Source organism: Crotalus tigris, unplaced genomic scaffold, assembly GCF_016545835.1.
Source record: "Crotalus tigris isolate CLP2741 ecotype Arizona unplaced genomic scaffold, ASM1654583v1 scf7180000024398.1132909, whole genome shotgun sequence".
Lineage (NCBI taxonomy): Eukaryota > Metazoa > Chordata > Lepidosauria > Squamata > Viperidae > Crotalus > Crotalus tigris.
The window spans coordinates 699,044-719,177 of NW_024100566.1; the positions used below are offsets into that span (position 1 = coordinate 699,044).

Sequence of the window (20,134 nt, forward strand, 5' to 3'; positions counted from 1 at the left end):
CAACATTTTTTACATCTGGGGTGTTCTGGGGTGGGGAGAAAATTAGTAGTGATATTGGTATTGTAAATGAATGGATTGTTAATTTGTTTTATTACTGTTTCTGCCATGTGGTCAAAAATCACTTTGCCAGCTTGTTATTAGACACCATGCCCTGCAGAGGGAGCCTTTTTCTTTTCAGCATTAAACGGCTTGTTACTGTATACACTTGGCTGGAAATTATTCTGTGAGCTGCGAAGACTGTCAGTTGTACAAAACCACATCAGTGTAATAATGTTTGGGCAATCTCCCTAAGCTATATTCCAGGCAATGCATGCTATCTGTTGCAGAAGTAATATGACACATCCATGACTTCTCTTTAACACTTAGCCATAAAAAATTGAAAGATTATTGATACTACTAAAGGTCATATTGGAATTAGAAAACAGAATTTAGTCTTACTATCCTAATTGGGCACCGTAGGAGGTACAATAGTAAGTCTGGTTTTCGTTTTGGCTAATGTAAACAAAAATAAAGGATTGGATCTGCTTAATATTTGCATGCAAAAGCAAAACAAACTTCTTAGATTTGTAAGCTGAAAGTACAATCCAGAAGCAATGGCAAACTATTTTATCCATGCAAAGAAAAGTGCATGTATGTGACCATGACATCAGAAGTAATTAAGCTGAATATTGTTAGATTTTCATTAAAAGTTGCATTAATTTAAACATGCTTCCCTCAAAATGGTGAAATATTGTACCAACAATTTATTAATGATGCTCAGTGGCAACACGTGTGAACTAGAAGATTCACTTTTGCCCACTTTGCTGTAGTCAGTGACATTGCACCTGAATTCCTATCCCGGGGTAGGTAACCTTGGCTCTTTTATGACTCATGGACTTCAACTCCCAGAATTCCTGATCCAATTCTGGGAGTTGAAGTCCACGAGTCATAAAAGAGCCAAGGTTGCCTACCCCTGTCCTATCCCCACCAGCAACAGGGTCAGGCGGACTGAAGGGAAAAGATGAAACATGAAATAAAATGCTGCAGCTGAATGCTCCTGCTCAGAGGCTTGCTGTTTTTTAGGCACTTTTCAATTCCCCCCTCAAATTTTCTTAAATGAATGACCTTGGAATTCCATCTTTCCTTTTCAACATGTTTTTTTTGCAGGGTGCTTCAAGCCTTTCCTAGTATTTACAGGAAGAAATGACACTAAATAGAGAAACCGAATGTTTCTGCACAGTATTCTGCAATGTTAGTCGCCTTTTTAAAATTATTTTTAGCTTGAAAGAACATTGTTTAGCATTTTTCACTTTGACACTCTTTTGAATACCCATTTATCTATTGTATCTATTTAAAATCCAAATAATCAAAACAAATCTGAATCTAGTGGATACTGGGGCATTCCTATATATTTTTACCCCAGGGAAAAAAATTCCCCTCAGTAATTTCAGTATAGCTTTTAGACCTATGTATTTAAAGTAACCTCTTTATTACCAGATGAACATTTTTAATAATTTGCATTTGTCATTTAGCCAGATATTATAATTCAGCCATTTGTTTGGTAAGCTACCCAGCTATTGAGAAAGCTTACATTCCCCTTTTAATGTCTAAAATATTTCTGCACAAAGAACAAGGCAGCAAATATCATTTATATGTTGCCTATTGATATTCTATTATCAAAAATCTCCTTAAAGGAACGTATGGCATCTGTGATATAAAAAGAGTATTTTATGGCATAATCCAAACATTTTAGCTTTATATGAGCTTAATTATTACTATAATTAAAGTAAAATTTAGAATTATTTTTGAAGGTTTTCAAATCTTTCAAAATGGCATGATGGCAAGAGACTAAAGGATGTTTAGTAAATTGTATTCAGACTCTACAAGTGTTAATCACAAAACTCAAGAAAATTCAAAAAGAATAGAAAACAGTATTTTATAAACACTTTTTACAATAAGTTAAGGACATATTTTCAACTGTTAAATACAAATTTTGTACAATCAACAGAATAAGCAACTTTGTCAAAACATTGTAAAAGGATTTTGAGTTTGCACAATTTTTTTTAACACAATTCAACTTTGTTTAAAAAAATATGCTTTTCAAATACCAGCAGAAGGTAAACTACCTTATATGGCCAAACACCATTTTCACTGCTTGGAACCCCATTATCTTTAATAACAATAATCGGATCAAATTGCTCTTAAGTCCAAGAATATTTTTAATCTTCAGAGCCTGAACTGGAGCTGTTATGACACTGATAACATTTGAAACTGTTTCTTATGCATCCAGAAATTTAGAATTTAGTTCAAACAATTTACCAATAATAGTGTTTTTTGTTTTAAAATGATAATGGAACTGTTATTTAAAAGACATTAATCTACTCATGTTCTTCTGCTTTGGCTTGTTTTTTCTGACGATGATTAACAGCAACCCAAAAAGTTATCTTCTCCACAACTTCTTCCAGAAGTCTAGATGGCAACCAAGATAATTGTTTCTCCAAGAGGACAGCATTTTTACCAATACAATCAAGACTCAATCTAAAAGAAACAATATGAACGTTATAGAGTTTTGCTCTCTATAAATTGCATAGTAGCAAGCTAGTTAAAACATCTAAATACGGCAATATGTACTCCCACAGCAATATTCCCAATTTTAGTACCTCTTTCATTAGACAACTATTACTGAAAATAATCTATTCTTTGTTATAATTCTATTGAAACATCATACCCTCTATGATTTGCTTGAATCACAGATTACGTATTTGGTTTAAACAGCTGCCAAATAAGAATGACATAAGAGAGTTTATATTAAGAATGCAAAATGTATTAAAATTTCTATAAGAGAAAATGTCCTTTCACTAATAGAAAACAACCATAGTGTGTACACAGCATTACTTGACTCCCCAAACAATAGGACAGTTGTTACATATTTAGGTTTCAACATACCAGAGATCCACTAAATGACTCTGCACACTAAAATTGTTATATCAGGAGAGTTATTCCTGTAATAGTTGCTATTAATAATTGTTGAAGTGTACTATTCTGGAGGCTTTACAATTTTATTAGTTCCGTTTTTTTCAACTCACCTGAGAAGTGAATATGGTTGTGTTTGAAAAATCAATAAATCACTGCAATGACCCTAAGGAAGAGAAAAACGATGATTTCAAATATATGCAGTTCTCTTTCTTACAAAAGTACTGAAAGCAATATACACAATTAAAAAGTGTCAAAACTGCCAGTTGTTAAACCAAAAATGAAGCAAAGCAAGACAAGCATGGTTGTGTGGCTTTTGGAATTCTTTTGAAATTCTTAATAGTAGATCTATCCTGTGTCTTGTGACCAAGTGAAAGTAGGATTAAAAATCCAGCAGTCTAACACATTTCAAACTATTGCCCAACTGATTCTCCCATAGAATGTGCTGGGGAATGTTTTTCTGATTTTTTTCCCCCACCACAGCATCCAGCTGGAATTAATTTTTGTTGTTGTTATTGGTTTCTCTTACCACATCAACTCATCCTGTTTTTTTCTGTTTTTGGAGAATTATAAATACTGAGTCCCAACTTGTCTAGATAGGATTATTTTCCCCAAAAAATCATTTGTTTTTTTACCTTCATCCATATTCTAATTTTCGTTTTTTAATTGTTTTAATGATTTCCCTTGGCTTTCCCAGGCGGCTTATCACCTCTTCATTTCTGATCTTGTCAACCCAGCGTATACGTAACAGCCGCCTGTAAATCCACATTTCAAATGTTTCTAGTCTCTTCAGGTGGCCTTCTGTCAGAGACCAACTCTCTATTCCATAGAACAGGATAGAAAAAATATAGCATCCTTTAAAATGTATAAAAACAATTAGATCCTTTAAGGTACTTACCCTATCCAGGAAGTGCAAATCATCTTTACTTCCTCCAAAGACTAATACTTCACCCTCTTTGCCAGCACAGGCTGTATGCCATAACCTAGAATGTATTTTACTTAGAATGAATGCTCAAATAACAGATTTCGTAGAAGCATTTACTTTCATGTTTTAGAGATGCATATTTTATCTACATTACAGAACTTTCCACTTAATCTCCAACATATAATATCTACATTGTCTTGGAGTGATTACTCAATTCTTTAAAATATTTTGAACTTGTCAGTAAGGAATGAAGAAATTTAAATCTTACTGGTATTTTCCTGTTTACTATTAGTGGACTTATTTTCTTAACAACAAGAACAGGAAGAATTTAAAAAATTAATTATGCATTTGATCCAACTCTTAAAAAATTGTTTGCACTGATGAAAGACAGGTTTAAATATCAAAACAGCTTATTCTGTCTTTATAAAATAATTATATACTTTAAGTACAATATAAAATTGTTTTATACTAATCATGAAAATGTGAAAAAAATTGATATGTATAAGCCATAATATTATCATGAAATATGTTGGCCTGAATATCAAAGTACGAGTATTCAAGATAGCATTACTTAGAAACTCAGCTATCTGAAAGATTTTATTTTTTCAGTCTTAGCATTAATTTAAAGCGACCCCTAGTCATTATTCATTAGAATTTATATTTCGTTTACAAGGCATGAAATGAAAATACTCCTGGACTAGGATAATCTCTTCTTTCTTTAATATAATCTTCTTTAGCATTAATAGCCTGCCTGCATTAACTGGAGAAAGAAATTATATGGACCAACATTGTTTTCCGTCATTATATATGCTAGCTGTGAGTTGAGTAGAAAGGCAATATGTGTTAATAACACATTGGAAGTGTGATGCACCTTTCTTTTAAAAAATCAAGGAAACAGGCAAGAACAGAGATATGTATTTGAGTAAAAACACATTTAGGGGCAAAAATGTACCAAAAATCATGGTAATTCTATATAGAATGCAGTTTTCTATGAGTATTAACTGAGCTGTAATGGTTGCATCTTTTTGCTTGTAACTATGAACATGATTGGGAACCAAAGTAAAAAGGGCACTCTGTTCTCCCATTCCTCCTTTGCATCCTACAAAAGTTGGGTGTTATTTTGCACACAATAATGCAAAGTAAACAAACTGATGCAGGACATTGTCTTTGGGTTTTTTTCCCACTGTTTGGGTATGTTAAACTGCCAGAATTGTTGGAGTTTTGTGGCACAGAAATTTGGACTATAGACACAGATATAGACTGTTGAGAATGCAACTCATTTGTATAGGATCACAGCAATAACTGTGTTAGGACAGCTTCATTACGTGTGAAGTCATTTTCTGGAAATTAAATTAACACAAGAAACTCACTGTGTATAGGATTGTGAGATTAGTTCCCTTTTGTTTATTTACAAAATATGTGCAAGATGACTGTAAAACACCTTACTTATTATTTCAGCAATTATATACCATTCTCCTTACACTAAACTGTATCCCACCTGTTCTCTTCCTCATACCTGTTGATAGCTCTGCCTCTGTCTTATCTGCATTAGGAAAACTCTGGCCTGGACTGGATCATCGCAGAACACTGGAATGCCTTTCCTGCCTTCACTCTGGGCCTTGACTCCTAGCTTGAAACCTGAGGCTTTTTCTATTGACTGACAGAGTTTATGTCCTCTCACAGCTGCTCTAACTTAGCACCTAGACATTCTAATAAAGCATGTTATTTGCATTATTAATCAACTAAATTAACATCATGTTTAAACAAATCCTTGTCAAAAACTATAGTATCTGTTGTAATTCAAATATACCACATTATAACTGAATTGTACACATAACTAACAGGGCTGGCATCTAAACCAGAAAATGAAGATTTGTAGTACATAATAAGGTACATAATTAGTGTAATAAGGTAAAGAATTACTCCTCAAAAGTCAGATGTTGTAAATCTGATCTTCAGTACACTTATTTCAATAGCAGGATAAAGGGGCAATATTTATCAGCTTGTTTATTGTAATGTCAATGGAGAAATTATAGATTAATGCTAACAAGTTTTTGTATACTAGTTTTCCTCTTCCCCTATATATATAATATTTTTGGTGAATTGCACTGTTACATTCAATATTAAATTATGACATGCAAAGAGAGCTTAAGTATCTATATTTATATTATCAAAGCAAAAATACAGATGTTAATATAACCAATACAATTATCTAAAAGCTGCAAAATATAAAAGCATTATAAAGTAACAGAATTCAAACTATATCTAACAACCTTATATAAAATGAATTTTTTTCGAGTTCAAAAGGACAAGGTCTCTTATTCATTTTCTATGTCTGGTAAAGTGTCTCTCTGAGGTACTGCAGCCATAAAGATCATGTCTTTGAACATAGGGAGTACTCAGATTCAAGCACCCCTTTTCCCTTTCATCTACCTGAAACCAACCTACGTGAAATTCAATATGCAAGATTCACAAATCTTTGATATATTTTGCTTTATTCTAATTACTGTTAATGTCTCATTCTGTCTTATTTTGTATTCAAAATTTGTAATTACAGGTGGTTCCTGTATAAAGACACTTGTTTAGCAATTATTAGTGCTGAATGTGTGGTAGTTATATCTAGTCCTTCCACCTATAGCCATTGCAGCATAACCACATTCACATGATCACAATTTACAAACTTCACTGCCAGCTACCGACAACCAAGGCCAATGGGGAAGCTGGCAGGAAGTCACAAGTCTGGCTCACTTGAAGTCCTCACTTAATGACCTGTATGTTTTTTGCTTAATAACAGCAAATGGAACTGCTGGAACTGCCATTGCTAAGTAGTGCAACCATATAGCTTTTTGACATATGACCGTGTTGCTTAACAATAGAATATCCAGTTCCAATGAGCACTACTACCTGAGGGCTATCTGTAGTTATGTTTACTCTTATGAGTGACTAGATAATTATTGTGCTGTTATTGATGGACCTACAGATATAATATGGGTGTATAAACTTTCTTCTGTACTTATGTGTTTCCGTCTCACACACATATTTTTAAATGGTAGGATACAGAGGCAATATTAGCTTTCCTAACTTCAGGTACCATGAAGCAATATCTGTTGAAATTCCTGTACCTTTTTCCTCAAATAAATGAACTAGAAAAGAAACCTGAAAAGCTAAATAATTATCCCTATGATTTGTTTTTTTCTGATAATGGCAGCCTTATTCAGGCTTTTGCCCACTAGAATAGAGAAGTGCATGTAAAGGACCATTAGTTCTTGACCTCCACAGGTTGACTAAAGAAGCTTTTTCCTGCTTTCAGACAAGCATCAATCCAGTTAAAAAAAAACATACACAATTTTATGGAGGTCTGCACTGGCTTCAACTGACCTCAGCTTGAAGCTATTTGGAGTCACATTATTAAGCATGGAGAAAACTGAAGCTGTGGCATGGGATACATTTGAGGGAAGATACTCTGGGAGGAACTACAATATGAGACTTTTTTTTTAACACTTTGTTTTTAGGCATAAGGTCTGAACAGAACAATTATTAAAACTAAAATTATTTGCAACAACTTTACTGACACTATAGGAAGCTTTTAAGCAGACACATCAGGTAAAATGATCAAAATAAAAATTGTAATTTAAGTCATGTTTTTAAGTTATTGAGTTGCTGCATGTGAATTATAAATAAATTTCAATTGTTACACAGCTTTCTTGTTGTCTTATTCCCATTAATGCCATGCAAAATTACTTCTGAGGATTATAGGATCCTTTGGAATAGTAATAGATATGACAAGCAATCTGTGATTGGGAAAATGGAAGCCCAGAGAAACTGCGAGTCATGATTACATGAATAGATGTGCCTTTCTACTTTTATAAGGCAAAATTAGATCAATAAAGGAGAATATTTATAGTTCAGGATTGAAATGAGGAGTCTTTGGTGCTCTCTGAGCTTGATTACATTCTTGCACACATTTCATTACCCAAACCAGATAACATAATCAGTGTACTGATATTGTTACCTAGTTTCAGTAATGAAACATCTGCAAGAAAACAACCAAGCTCAGAGAGCACCAAGGACTCCTCAAAATTAGATCAAAATCTGTATTTGAATTATCAAAATTACACAATTACAAAGTCATACATTCTTCAGTTTCAGGAGATGACTAGCAAATTATACCTAGGTCTAGTCTGTGGTAAATATGTAAGTTGTTGCCATTCATTTGTTGCAACATCATAAATCCAACCATCACCTGAAAATAGAGATACAAAGATTAGTGCTATTGCTTTTATTTAAAAATGGCAAGAAATTATATAACAAATTGTTTTGTGTTGTATGTGAATGATTTTCAGCCTGAAAAACAAGGACCTTGACCAGGATCTAAAAGAGAAGCAGGTACTAGTTTAGTAGGTTTCTACACTGTTCTTTGACTAAGTACTTTTTTTCCTTTTTACCATCATCTGGCTCTCCTCAGTTTCAGAATTAACCAGGAGGGGTAGCATTACTTATTTTCCTAAAAAAAAGCAACTTTCTCTCCTGGAGCATATGAAACTTCATTTCAGAATATGCCAAATGTTTCATGAACATTTGACTTTTCTTCATGGACTATAAGTCATTCTATTCAGATTAAATAAGCAGCTTGGTTTATTACCACTTTGTCCTCTTGTTTGCTGAAAACCTGTCTGAGAACATGCTGCCAATGGACAGTAATTGTGATCCAGGCACTTATGTCTCTGGCTCACCATTACTGTGTAATGTTGCAGGGAGCTGAAGTTGTATGATCACCGTTTGCAACCTTCCCTGGCAGCTTCCCTCAAGCAAACTCAATGGGGAAGCTGTCAGGGAAGATCACAAGTCACATTCAGGCTCTGTGGGCCCTTCTCCTGGCTTCCCGTGACTTTCATGCAACCTGGGCCAACCCTCCTCTAGTCTCCCATATGGCCTGCACCAGCCCTTTCCTGCCTCCCTACGTACCATTTTCCCTACCTGGGATTCTGCTTCTTCCCACTTAAGGACCCGTGCATCTTGGGGCTAGGACAGGAATTGTGACTGCTATTGCCAAATACTGCAGCCACATGACATTGCTCTTTATAACTGCATCACTTGGGGATGGCAGTCCCAACTGCCACCATAACTCAAATACTAACATATCTTCATCACAATCTCAACAATTCAGGACAAATGCTGCTTACCTAAGGGGACATTGTCTGAACTCAGCCCGCCAAAAAGGAAAAGTTTCCCATCGGCCACAGGAGTCAGTGTGTGCCATGATCTGTCTCTTGGTTTTTCTCCATTTGTAGTCATTCTAAGTGTAAGAACAACCAAAGGCACAACTGCTTATATAATTCAAACAAACAAATCCCAAATAATTACTGAATATTACAGCATGTTTGGGGATCAGTGGAAGTATTTCCTAAGACAGTTTATGTCATATAAATTGCTTATTTTATTAATTGCTGAAACTGAGTTGTATAGATTCAAAATGTGAAACAGCTAGGATTCAAGCACCCCTCTGAGCCTTCTTCAGTTGCCAACTCAACTAAACCAGGTAACAAGAGGCCATGTTATAGCCATCGGTTTCTAATCTGCAATTTACGAGTAATACATACACAGGTTTATATATTTATATATTTGTTTAGGGAATTTATTTGCCGCCCATCTCATAGCCAACTAAATCTATATATGATAGTTAATATGAATTGTCAGCCTGACAATCTAATGGATAATTAAAAAAATCTCTTCATTTTTCTGTAAAAGTTCTTAGAAGCTTCAGCTAAGAAATCCTTGTAATTTAATAAAATCCTTTATTGACCTAGATATTTTCTTCACTTTTAAATTTTACAACTTAAAATTAAAAAAACACTTTATTTTAAATTAGTCTACAACAGCAAAAGGATGGCTCATAGCAAAATCAGTCCTTGATATTATGAGGGAGGAACCTTAACCTTAAGTGCTTTTGCATTTATATTTAAATTGGTCTTTTATCCTCTGAAAATTTCATCCACATAATATGCAGAAATCCATCTATAAATTATAAATTTGCTTATTACCATAAAAGAATTATGTGACATTAATAGAAATAGTAGCAATTTATTATCAAAAGCAAACTCCATGAAAATGTTCAAAACCAAATTGCATTTAACTACTAGGGTATTTGTGTACAACAGAAAAAACAACATCAAGGAAAAAGACTTACTTTCCTGACCAAATCCAAGTGTCTAAATTCAGAGAATGTAAATCATTCATCCTTGTTTGCTATTTAAAAAATATATATCCATTTTAGTTTAAAATAAAATATAGTATCAATTTCAGTTTACAAATTCCAAATATAAGAAAACTTATCTAACTCTATCAATTGAGATTATGCTTATTATGGTAACAAGAACATGAAGAAATAGTATCTCTATATACGGTCCTCACACTACTTCATTGTGTTATGTCCATTTGGATTATGTGATTTGATTTTCAACCGAACCAAATTAAACTACTCAGCCCAAAGTACCAAGTGACAATTCACACCAATTCAACTAATCCCTAATAGAGTATATGTGTGGTCAAATTCCATTTATTTTTCAGAAAACACAGGTAAAGTATTTTAGAATTTCTGTCTGGACTGAAGAACTTGATCTTTCTCTGTTGAAGCCTTTCAAAAAATACTCCCTTTTCTGGTGCATGATTACTTGCCACCATTATCCAGAATGAGCAGCAGGAACACTTTAAATCCACAGCTGCTGAACAGCTCTACACATATTAGTTAGATGGACAATAATCTCATTCTATTTTCCTATTCTTCAATAAGCCCTTTTATTTTAATTCTTTGGTGACTAAATTTTGGAGTCAAGTTACATCCACAGGAAAATTGAAGAGGACAAAGGCCTTAAAAAAGCAAGGCCTTAATATTTTAACATTCTCTTTTTACTTCAAAAAGATATTTTTTTCCTTTCCAGCACTAAAGCATCCTTCTTATAAAAAAATTAAGCGGGCATTGAGTACAAACCAAAACCCGTCCTCCAAAAACATAGCCTGTGTTCCCTATGACGGCACATGAATGAGCTGCTCGAGGCTGAGGTGCAATTCCACGCTGCAAGCAAGAGAAATAACAGTAATCAGAATATGCCTACAACAAATGAAACGTGTCCCCGATGCAACTGGATAATATCTATGCACCAAGTTACAACACTTACTTTAATTTTTGGCTGATACCAAGTTTGAGTACTTGTATCAAAAACATGAACATCATTGTGCCATCCCCAGAATATTTGACCTTCCTAAAAAAAAGTAAAAGACACTAGAAATAGTAATAATAATTAAAAAAAACCAATAAAAGCTCTAATAATAAATCAACTATTTTTTGCTTGGAATTAAATCTTATCTTACCCAAAATGCATCATGAACATCAAAACAGTCACTTAGCTCATTTTGTTTCCTACAGCCATAACCACCAAAGTAGATTAACCTGAAATAATTGGAATTAAAAGTACTAATTAATTTATTAGCAACAATCATAAGAATACTATAGTTCTACATTTTCATTTTCCACAAGTTTTCTCAAATATCAACTGTAGTAATTTATTTGCCTTATACGTATTGCTAACTCTACATAGGTAAGAAGGACATCCAAAGTATACTACTTTTTCTGCCAGCAATGCACTGGCAATATCAAGAGAAAAATGAATTCAATATTCAAAACATTTTATCTTTAAAAAAAAATCCTAAATATTACACCCTATTGTTATTTACTTATAATGTAAGTATTGTTCATAGTAGTATATCCCACTGATAAATGTTATCAAGCCATTAAGTTACCAGATATTTTTTCATCAGCTATCACTTTCCTCCCCATTTATGAAATCATTCATGGAATTACCTGTCTTTATACACCCAGCAAGCAAGCTTGTCACGTGGTGTAGGAGGTTGACCTTTAAAGTCTGTGATTTGCTTCCATATGTAAATTCCATTTTTTGTTCGCAAATTAACATGATAGAGCTTTAAAGGAAATTAGAATACTTTAAATATACAATATTATTCTATAAACATGAAGTGCCAATGGAAAGAGTGAATAGAGAAAACCAACATTCCTATTTTAATGAAAAGGATTAAATTCTCTTATTTCTAATATTTAAATAAACTTTTGTGCTAACATACAGACATTTTCTAATTGTGAAATTATGATCACTTTTTGAACTGATGCTTTCAATTAGGCCAAAGCCTAGTAACGAAAATGCTTAGTAGTTCCAGTGAAGTAAAACTAGTTCCATGTTTAATGCCCATAGTTTTCAGAAAAAAAAAGATTTTGGAAACTAAAAATTCCCCATTACTGGTCTTCCCAAGTAATATTAGTGAAACCAAGCTATCTCAAAGTAATATGTTCTAATTTAAACTATGAAGATCTGTTGGCCTTAGAAGACCTAAGGTCTTCTTAGACATTTTTTTATGATGCTTCTAAGTATTTTTTTCTTCTTCTGTTCAATCATGTCCGATCCTCTGAAATTGGCTGCAGTTTTCTTCACAAGGTTTTTCAGAAGTGGTTTGCCATTGCTTCCTTCCTAAGGCTGAAAGAGTGGCCGGCCCAAGGTCACCCAGCTGGTGTTGTATCTGATGCCTTAACTCAGGGGTCTTTAAACCTGGCCCTTTTATGACTTGTGGACTTCAACTCCCAGAATTCCTCAGCCAGGAATACTGGCTGAGGAATTCTGGGAGTTGAAGTCCACAAGTCATAAAAGAGCCAAGTTTGAAGACCCCTGCCTTAACTACTACACCACACTGGCTCTCTCCTGAACATATTTGTCAATAGTCCCACTGTTATCAAATGGTAGCTCTGTTGATCATCATTCATCTGGAAGTGATACCAAGATGGAATTAATACTGCTGTACTTACATACAGTACACAAGAATTAACAATGCTAAATATATTCATTCAGTGAGATATATGATTTTTATTTCCCATACAGCATTTATGCCATATACAGGAAAGATTCTAAAGTCCAATGAAAAATAAACTATGCCATATGAGGTATTCAAGCACCTAGATATCCCAAAATTATTATCTTGGTGCTGATTAGTCCCAAATTCAAATCTTATTCTTGACATTTCTTGATCATTATAAATTCTTACCACTATATATATTTAATTTAATAGAGCTACAATATTGAATCATAAAACACAAATGAGAAACAACAAAATAAAAACTTAGAATAATTATAAATATATAAAAAAAGATACAGGTCAGTTTTAAACAAATTGAACCATATTTTTCACTATTTAAGAAATTTCTTATTTTGTTGGGAAAGTTTTTAACAATGAAAGGAATTCAGTACCTGATTGCTGTATCCTTTGTCATCAAATCCTCCAAAGATATAGAGGTTCCCATTAATGCAAGCTCCACAGCTTCCAGACATAGATGGAGGTAACTCTCCTTCCATTAGATGCATTGACCTGCAATTCAGGCAATGCAGAATATACTTTAAGTTTGCTCAGAGTATGTATGAGAAACAGTATGTATGTATGAGTATGTATGAGAAACAGATAAAAGCAATAATACTTTCAGTACCTGGAAATAACAGTTTTCTGTAAAATTATTAAGTGTTATCTACCTCAATCTATGTAATTTTCTTCCAGTCACTATAAATTAGTATTCCCGAAATGTCATTATTTTCCAGCAACATAAGGTATAAGTAAGTTTGAGGGAAATTATTTCATCACAATCAGATAAATATATTGGAAACAATAGCAACATTCTTACTGGCTACTCCAAGACTTTCTGACTCATTCCAAAATGAGAATAGAACCTTCTAGTTACAATAGCCTCTGAGAAGAGAAAGAATTATCACTGATATCCATTTCCAAATGCATTAAAATCATATTAAAATTAATAGGGCTTTTTATATAATTTAGGAAATCTAGGATTGATTTGTCTAGTTAATCAAGTTACCCTAATTTCCACAAAATACTGAATCATAAATTATACTTGCTGTGATGTCATAACCTGGAACTAGCCAGTCATATTTCAATGTATTCTAGTATGGAAATCTAGCCTTAAGACAATATTTCTTTTTCAATATTAAATTAATTAATTAAAAGAAACAAAGAAGTAAAAAGCCTATGTAGCTAAAACAGTAATTTCAACAAATAAAGTTTATCATATAATTACTTTGATAAATTAACACTACAGTAAATAATGTAACTTACCATAATCCATTGTCAATTTCATAGATCCAAAGTTCATCATTTGGTAAATAAACTTCATTTTCTTCAATAGACTATGCAGAAAAAAACAGTAATTCTGACATAATTTTTATTTTCTGAATACTTTCCATTTCAAATTCTAGCCCTTTAATAGATAACTTGGGAGGCTGGAGTATTATTTTAGTAATCATAAAGCACACACATTTTCCTTTCATTAACTATCAATTATATGCATAACTCAATGTACCATTAGCCTTTTGTTAGCAAGGAAATTTCAAGTGGCAGATCAGTGAAAGCATAGAAAGTGACACTGAAGGTCTTACCACATTACTTTGCAATGAATTATTATAACAATAAAGGCAATATACTTAGGGGAAGAAAAGAGTTTGTATTTTCCTTTTCTTGAAGGACAGAAAACTCTGGTGGCTTGATAGTTTGGTCATGAGTAGCTTGTTCAAATGGAGAGAAGTACATCCTAGCCACATTGATCATCTCCCTTACCTATAAGCCAGTCACATCCTGGCTATTAACACCTAAATAAGCAAATAATAGACCTCAGATCTCCTCCCATCATGCCATATCCTCAAATCTCAATACTAAAAATAATTGAAATTAACTGGACAAGTTACATCATCCTCTGCTATCCTAAAACAGGAGACCAAGTCAAGGCAGCTCCAACTGACAGTCACAAAGAAAAATGTGATGTCACCAATGATCATAGTGTTCATCTCTAAATGAGATTGAGATAATTCGTCTTCAGATACTCCCATTTGCTTGGAGATGCACAAACTGTTATCTTCTGACCACAGCCAGCCATTTGGCATAGAAATCAATCAAGTCAATGGAAGCACAGTATTCACTTGCTTTAATTTTGATACTGATTACATCAGGATGGCTGCGTTCCAATCTAACACTAAGCCAAGTCATAAACCATGACTTTAAATCCACAATGAGCAGATTACAAACAGGTTTAGACACAAACTTTTTAAAGAATTCAGTATACAAGCAGTCCTCTACTTACAACCATTCCTTTAGCAACTTTCACATACAAGGGTCTGAAAAAAGTGATAGCTGGTCCTCAACCATTGCAGCACACCCTCACCCCTGGGCAAAATTTGGGTGACCAGCATGTATTTACCAACAGTTGCAGTATCCTGGGATCGTGCAATCTTCCCATCCAGTTTCCCACAAGCAAAATCAATGGGAGAAGCCAGATTTGCTTAATGACATGTGATTCACTCACATAAGGTTGTAAAATTGGGTGTGATTCGTTTAACAACACCTTATTTAACAATGGAAATTTTGGTCCCAGTTGTGATCTCCAGTCGAGGACTATCTACAACGTGGAAACTCTGTAACCCACAAAGAACATTATTACTAGCTCCTAAGGAAAAAAAACAGTGCCATTCTTTAAGAGAGACGAGTTTATTGTAGCAAAGCATCTCACACAACGTAAGGTTGTCAAGCTTCTAAGGCTGCACGAGATTCTGGAGCTCAAATAGAGTATAATTCAGCCTCTTGGGGGCGGAAAAAGAGGCGGGACAGATGATGTATCACGAGATCTCACCGTCCAATCAAATAAACAGCTTAGATAAACAACCAACCTCCTTCACATCCAAAAGCGGCGCGTGCCCTTTCTTTCCCGCCCATTTAGCGCTTGAAGGAGTGACAGCGTTCTCTTTAAAATAACACGGGGGGGGGGGAAGGCGAGATAAAACGAACTGCTTCTCTATTTCCCCCCCCCCCATGGTTTCCAATGCACGGTTAATACGAGACTGCCTTTTTCTTTCCCATACGTATTTGGTCCAACCTTTCGACTTCCCCATCGAACCTAATTTCCTTACCACATATCCCCCCCACACATAAAGACAATTCCCATCGACCACGGCGCAATGCCCGCTGCGTTCCTCGGCCACGCCGAACTCTTCAGGAGGAGGATCCGCCGCCATCTTAGTGCAGGGAGGATTAGGAGGGAATGAGGTAGCCCCGTCGCCGCGGCAGTCCCCTCAGCAACCGCGTCCGCAGCCACCGCCCCCTCACTTAGAACGCCGGACGAGCGCGGGTGCGTTGCTCACAACGACCCCTGCCGTTGGCAGAGAAGCGCACAGGGAAAGCAGAGGCCTCGGCTGGGTGAGCAGGAGATTGGGGCAGAGGAACGTTTCCCTATCCTTCGAAGTGCGCAGCTATTCAACTTACATATTTAGTTTCTGGATTTGAACAAAAGGCCGAAACAAGAACGTAGTAAATACGTTAAGTTTGCATGATGCACCAGTCCACATAAGAAAGCAAATCGAAGATATTCCCAGCCATACTTAGAGCACTGTACAAATGCATTTATATGTTTTGGATAATAAACTTAAGGTGGCTTGGTGAATTCAAAATTTACATTTTCAATTGTGGTAGTTACTCCTAAAACAGGTGTGTGAACTAATTTTCCCTTGGCAATCTTCACAACTTCGTGGATTATGGTAAGATAATGATGGGAGAATTTAAGTATTTAGAAATTTAATTGATCCTAAATGGAATTCTGTGCTACATACGCACTTCTGCTGATCCATACAGTACTTTTGAATTATAAATATGCTCAATACAGTCCTGAATATCTACCTTGATGCATAAACCCCAAATCAAAACTGCATTAATATATTTAATAAAATTTATAATAGCAAAAAACTACAGCAATTCCTAATGTCAAAATACCCACTATAAACATAAAAATTAGCTAGTAAATATTCTAACAACTTTGTCTTGAAGTCATGTTTCAGATGAGCTTGTTCTTGCAAACCTGTCAGTCAAAAATTATACTGCCATAAAGTTTACTGTCCCCATTGCTGACATAGGTACATAGCCTCCTAAATGCTGATATAAGGCTCTTTACACATGACATCACCAGTTGGTAGGGTAAAATCCAGCAATCACTGATTTGCAAGTTTTGATGGAAGGCTAGACCAGTGGGTTTAGTTATTTGTTAAAACCAGTCCAGGTTTTGCAAAAATTCACAGCACCTGATTGCCAGGCCTGATTGACTTGATCCATGTGATCAGAGACTGGTGCACACTGTCTCTGTCACCTTGCCTCTTCCAAGAAGATCACTGCTCAGCTCCCCCTCACTCACCACCTGTTGGTGAAGCTTAAAAAACAGCTGACAGGTACTGGGTAAGCTGCAGGGAGAAACAAGAACTCTGCATTAAAAGTAGTCCCTCAGCACTACTACCTGTCAGCTGTTGTCAGGCTATTTTAAAAGGGGTTCTTCTAAAAGAGGGATAAACTTTTTTAATTAACCAAAAAGGGTTAGGGAGGAATTGCCTGGTGTAGAAGAAGTCTCCCTTCCTTTCTCTTGTGTATACTCCTCCTTTATGTCACTTGTAAATCAGGTTCATCTCTTTCCTTCAAATAGGGAAAATGGGCTCCATATATACAGAGGAAAACTCAACTTGAAAATTTAAGATTCTCCTGTTACTCAGCATGCCTTGGAGAGCAGTGGCCAGGGACTGACAGAGTATGCAGCCTAATATGGCAATAGGAGCCAGGTTAATTCTGCTTCTTAGGGCTAGCTGATTATGACACCAAACATATTTTTTTCCCGATTAATTAAATACATCAATATTGAAATTTATCTGGCAAGGGAAAAAAGCTAGGATCAGACTGAAAATGTTACAAGAAGCAAAAAAAAAAAAAAAAATGGAGGCAAAAGAAAATTGGCCTATCAGACTGGGTCTTGTACTATCAAGCAGCCGCACTAATGTGATTAAAAGAATGGATAACTCTTAGAAATAAAAGACTATTATACCTAGAAGGGCATGACCTACAACTTGGATGACATTCTTTCCTATCGGAAAAACAAAATTCATAAATACTTTCAAAACCACTATGTAAGAAATGCACTGCTTTTGACATGGGAAAAGATAAAATCAAGAACTTACATTAAAATACCAGGATGGATTTCGACAATGGAGGCATTTGTACACCCAAACTTAACCAATTATGAGAAACTTGTGACTTATAAAGATATTTTGAATACTGATGGGAAACTACAAATTAAACAAGAATTGGAAGAACAGGGCATTGAGCTATCATGGTGGCCACACCTGCAAATGCAAATGAGATATGAGAAAGATGCAAAATATATGGTTTTTACAAAGACCAGACAACGTTAGACCATATACTATTGTCATCAGATGACAAATTAAGAAACTGTACAGCTTTCTGTTAAATTTAAAGATGGAAGATGAACAAGTTACAGAAACAACGATAACTTGGGCAAAAAACTTTGGGCACAATGTAGAGCTAGAAAAATGGCAAAATCTATGGGAAAGAAACTACAAAATAACGAGGGCAGCTACTTATAAAGAAAATTTATATAAAATGTTCTTTTGATGGAAATTACCACCTGCAAGATTAGCAACAATGTTTAAAAATGTGTTTAGCAATTGTTGGAAATGCAGACAAAATTCAGGCATGTGTTATCATCTTTGGTGGACATGCTCTAGCAAAGAACTATTGGTCAAAAATACATATGTGGCTAGAAAAGATGATAGGATGTAGATTATAAACCAGAATTATTTCTTTTAGGCATAATTTCAGAAAATTATGATAAGAAATGTATATATTTATTATATATATTAACAGCAGCGATAATTATATTTGCTCAGTACTGGAAAAATGAAGAAGACATAATTAAGAAAACTTTGGAGTGTGCAGAAATGGATAGGCTCACATTGAAAATGAAGGAGAAGCAAGATTCAGAATAATTTCAAACATGGGAAACTTTTTATAAATGGTTAGAAAAATGGAATAAAGGGTAGGAATGGAAATTGTATTACTATTAATGTTAAATACATAAACCCAGACGTGTTGCTTATTAAATACTAAAGACTGGAAAAAGGAAAAAAATGAAATTTAGTTGCTTGCTCTCAAAAGTGTACATATACATACCATATATTTAAACATGCTATATACAACATATGTATAAACTTTCACCCTTACATATAAATAACATAAATATTACCCACTGACCATCTTGAATACATTATGGAAAGAGGAAGCTTTAGAGTTCACAAGGTTAACATTGTATGGAATGAAACTATTATTGAATCTGGATGTTTTGCTTCGGATACCACGGAGCCTCCTCCCAGAAGGTAACAAGGAAAACAGGTTGTGAAGAGGATGTGTAATGTTCCAGACAATCTTGCAGAACCTGCTCAAGCAATGCTTATATGCTATGTCCTGGATGGAAGGGACAGAACTGCCAATAATCTTTTCTGGCATCCTCACCACTCTCTGTACCTCCTTCCTCTCTGAAGCAGTGATATCAGATTGTCTTCATAGTAAGACTGGTCCTATTGTCTGCTTAAAGGAAAATGGTATGATGATGATGGTGATGATGATGATGATGATAATAATAATAATAATAATAATAATAATAATAATAACAACAACAACAACAATAATAATAATAATAATAATAATAATAATAAAGTTGAAAGGGACCTTGGAGGTCATCTAATCCAATCCCCTGCTCAGGCAGGAAACCCTACACCATTTTGGACAAATGGCTGTCCAATCTCTTCTTAAAAACTTCCAGTGTTGGAGCATTCACCGCTTCTGGAGACAGGTTGTTCCACTGGTTAATAGTTCTAACTGTCAGGAAGTTTCTCCTTAGTTCTAGGTTGCTTCTCTCCTCAATTAGTTTCCATCTGTTGCTTCTTGTCCTGTCTTCAGGCGCTTTGGAGAATAGCTTGATTCCCTCTTCTTTGTGGCAGCCCGAGATATTGGAACACTGCTATCATGTCCCCCCTCATCCTTCTCTTCATTAAACTAGACATACTCAATTCCAGCAACCGTTCCTTATATGTTTTAGCCTCCAGTCCCCTAATCATCTTTGTTGCTCTTCTCTGTGCTCTTTCTAGACTAGAGTCTCAACATCTTTTTTACACCGTGGTGACCAAAACTGGATGCAATATTCCAAGTGTGGCCTTACCAAGGCATTGTAAGGTGGTGTTAATACTTCACATGATCTTGATTCTATCCCTCTGTTAATGCAGCCTTACACTGTGTTGGTTTTTTTGGCAGCTGCAGCAC

The 20,134-nt window shown here is 34.9% G+C and overlaps 1 protein-coding gene across 1 annotated transcript; it reads right to left on the minus strand.

Moving 5' to 3' along the window:
* Positions 1-1,899: 1,899 nt before the first annotated feature.
* Positions 1,900-16,082, minus strand: KLHDC1 (kelch domain containing 1). Its single transcript, XM_039329495.1, has 13 exons — positions 15,898-16,082; positions 14,057-14,127; positions 13,186-13,303; positions 11,736-11,854; positions 11,246-11,324; positions 11,053-11,136; positions 10,866-10,949; positions 10,065-10,123; positions 9,061-9,173; positions 8,048-8,120; positions 3,851-3,935; positions 3,066-3,118; positions 1,900-2,517 (listed from the first exon to the last, which is right to left on the minus strand). Exons 1-13 carry the CDS (start codon positions 16,000-16,002, stop codon positions 2,358-2,360), a joined length of 1,203 nt encoding a protein of 400 aa, XP_039185429.1. The 5' UTR covers positions 16,003-16,082; the 3' UTR covers positions 1,900-2,357.
* Positions 16,083-20,134: the final 4,052 nt, after the last annotated feature.